Here is a 1,086-nt window from a genome sequence, read left to right as displayed (position 1 = left end):
GAACCGAGGCCCGGTCAGGGCTGACCCGGAGGCTGTGCCGGGCTGCGCGGTGGGTGGGGGTGGGGCTGGTCGTCACCCCTGGGCACAGTGAACGGAGCCTATGTCACTGGGGACCGGTTCCCCGTGGGTTAAGCCGTAGACAGGACCCCTGACTGAATGTGCTGGCCGAAGGGACACCGTTTTCTAGTTTGTCTTCTTAAGAGAGTGCCCTTCGCTAATTTCTCAGAGGGACACGCTGCGCCCCCAGCAGTCCCGCGGGGCGGTGCTTGCTTCTGGCTATGCATCTCCTTCCCCTCTAAGCGGGCAGTCACAGGACCCAGGACAGGGACAGCAGTGACATAAATAGCTGTCTAGTGGTTGAGGACACAGCTCTTGAGTCAGATAGATGTGGGTTCGAATCCCAAGTCTGCCCCCAGCTCTGTGGCTGCGGGTCCGTCACCCAGACTCCCGGGCATCAGTGCTCCTGTCTCTGGAATGGGCGCGATGGGCGCTCCTGTGTGGAGGGCATGGCTGGGGCCTGGAGGTTCTCACGGGTGTCCCTGTGCCCGCAGACGCTTGTGTGTCGCTGGCATTTCCATGCAGACATTGACGCTGTCTTACCGTGCAGTCCGTCCCTTTGTGAGCGCGTGTTTTCCGGGCCTTTCCTCTCTGGCGGCAGAAGAGGCCTGGAGAAAGGAGGGGCTGTGGTTCCAGGGGAGCAGGAGCCTGGCGCCCGCGGTCCCGTGGAGCAGACACCATGATTGGTTCATGCGGGCCTCGCCTGCCTGACGCTCCTACCGCACAGCATGTGACCTTAGGGTGTCGGCCCTCGGGGTCTGGGGCTGAGAGGGATGTGAGCAGGGAACTGCTTCTCCTCCAGGTCAATTCCGTCAACTGCAACACCAGCTGGAAGGTCGTGCTGTTCATGAAGTGGAGCGACAACAAGTGCGGCTGTTCCACGCGGAGCAGGAGAAGTTCCTCACCTGCGACGAGCACCGGAAGCAGCAGCACGTCTTCCTGCGGACGACCGGCCGGCAGTCGGCCACGTCGGCCACCAGCTCCAAGGCCCTGGGGGAGGGGGAGGTAAAGGGGGCGGGGGCGGGGGCG

At 63.4% G+C, this 1,086-nt stretch overlaps 1 protein-coding gene across 1 annotated transcript in view; it reads left to right on the top strand.

Annotated features, from left to right (window-relative positions):
* Nucleotides 1-1,086, top strand: part of ITPR1 (inositol 1,4,5-trisphosphate receptor type 1) — a 227,042-nt gene that overhangs the window by 74,411 nt on the left and 151,545 nt on the right. Inside the window, 2 exon segments of the mRNA XM_015568305.1 lie at nucleotides 860-923; nucleotides 926-1,062. Coding sequence (XP_015423791.1) covers nucleotides 860-923; nucleotides 926-1,062 — 201 coding nt within the window.

Source organism: Myotis davidii, unplaced genomic scaffold (genome assembly GCF_000327345.1).
Source record: "Myotis davidii unplaced genomic scaffold, ASM32734v1 scaffold663, whole genome shotgun sequence".
Taxonomy (NCBI): Eukaryota; Metazoa; Chordata; class Mammalia; order Chiroptera; family Vespertilionidae; genus Myotis; species Myotis davidii.
The sequence above is the reverse complement of the archived record's forward strand: the minus strand, read 5'-3'. Positions and strand labels throughout refer to the sequence as shown.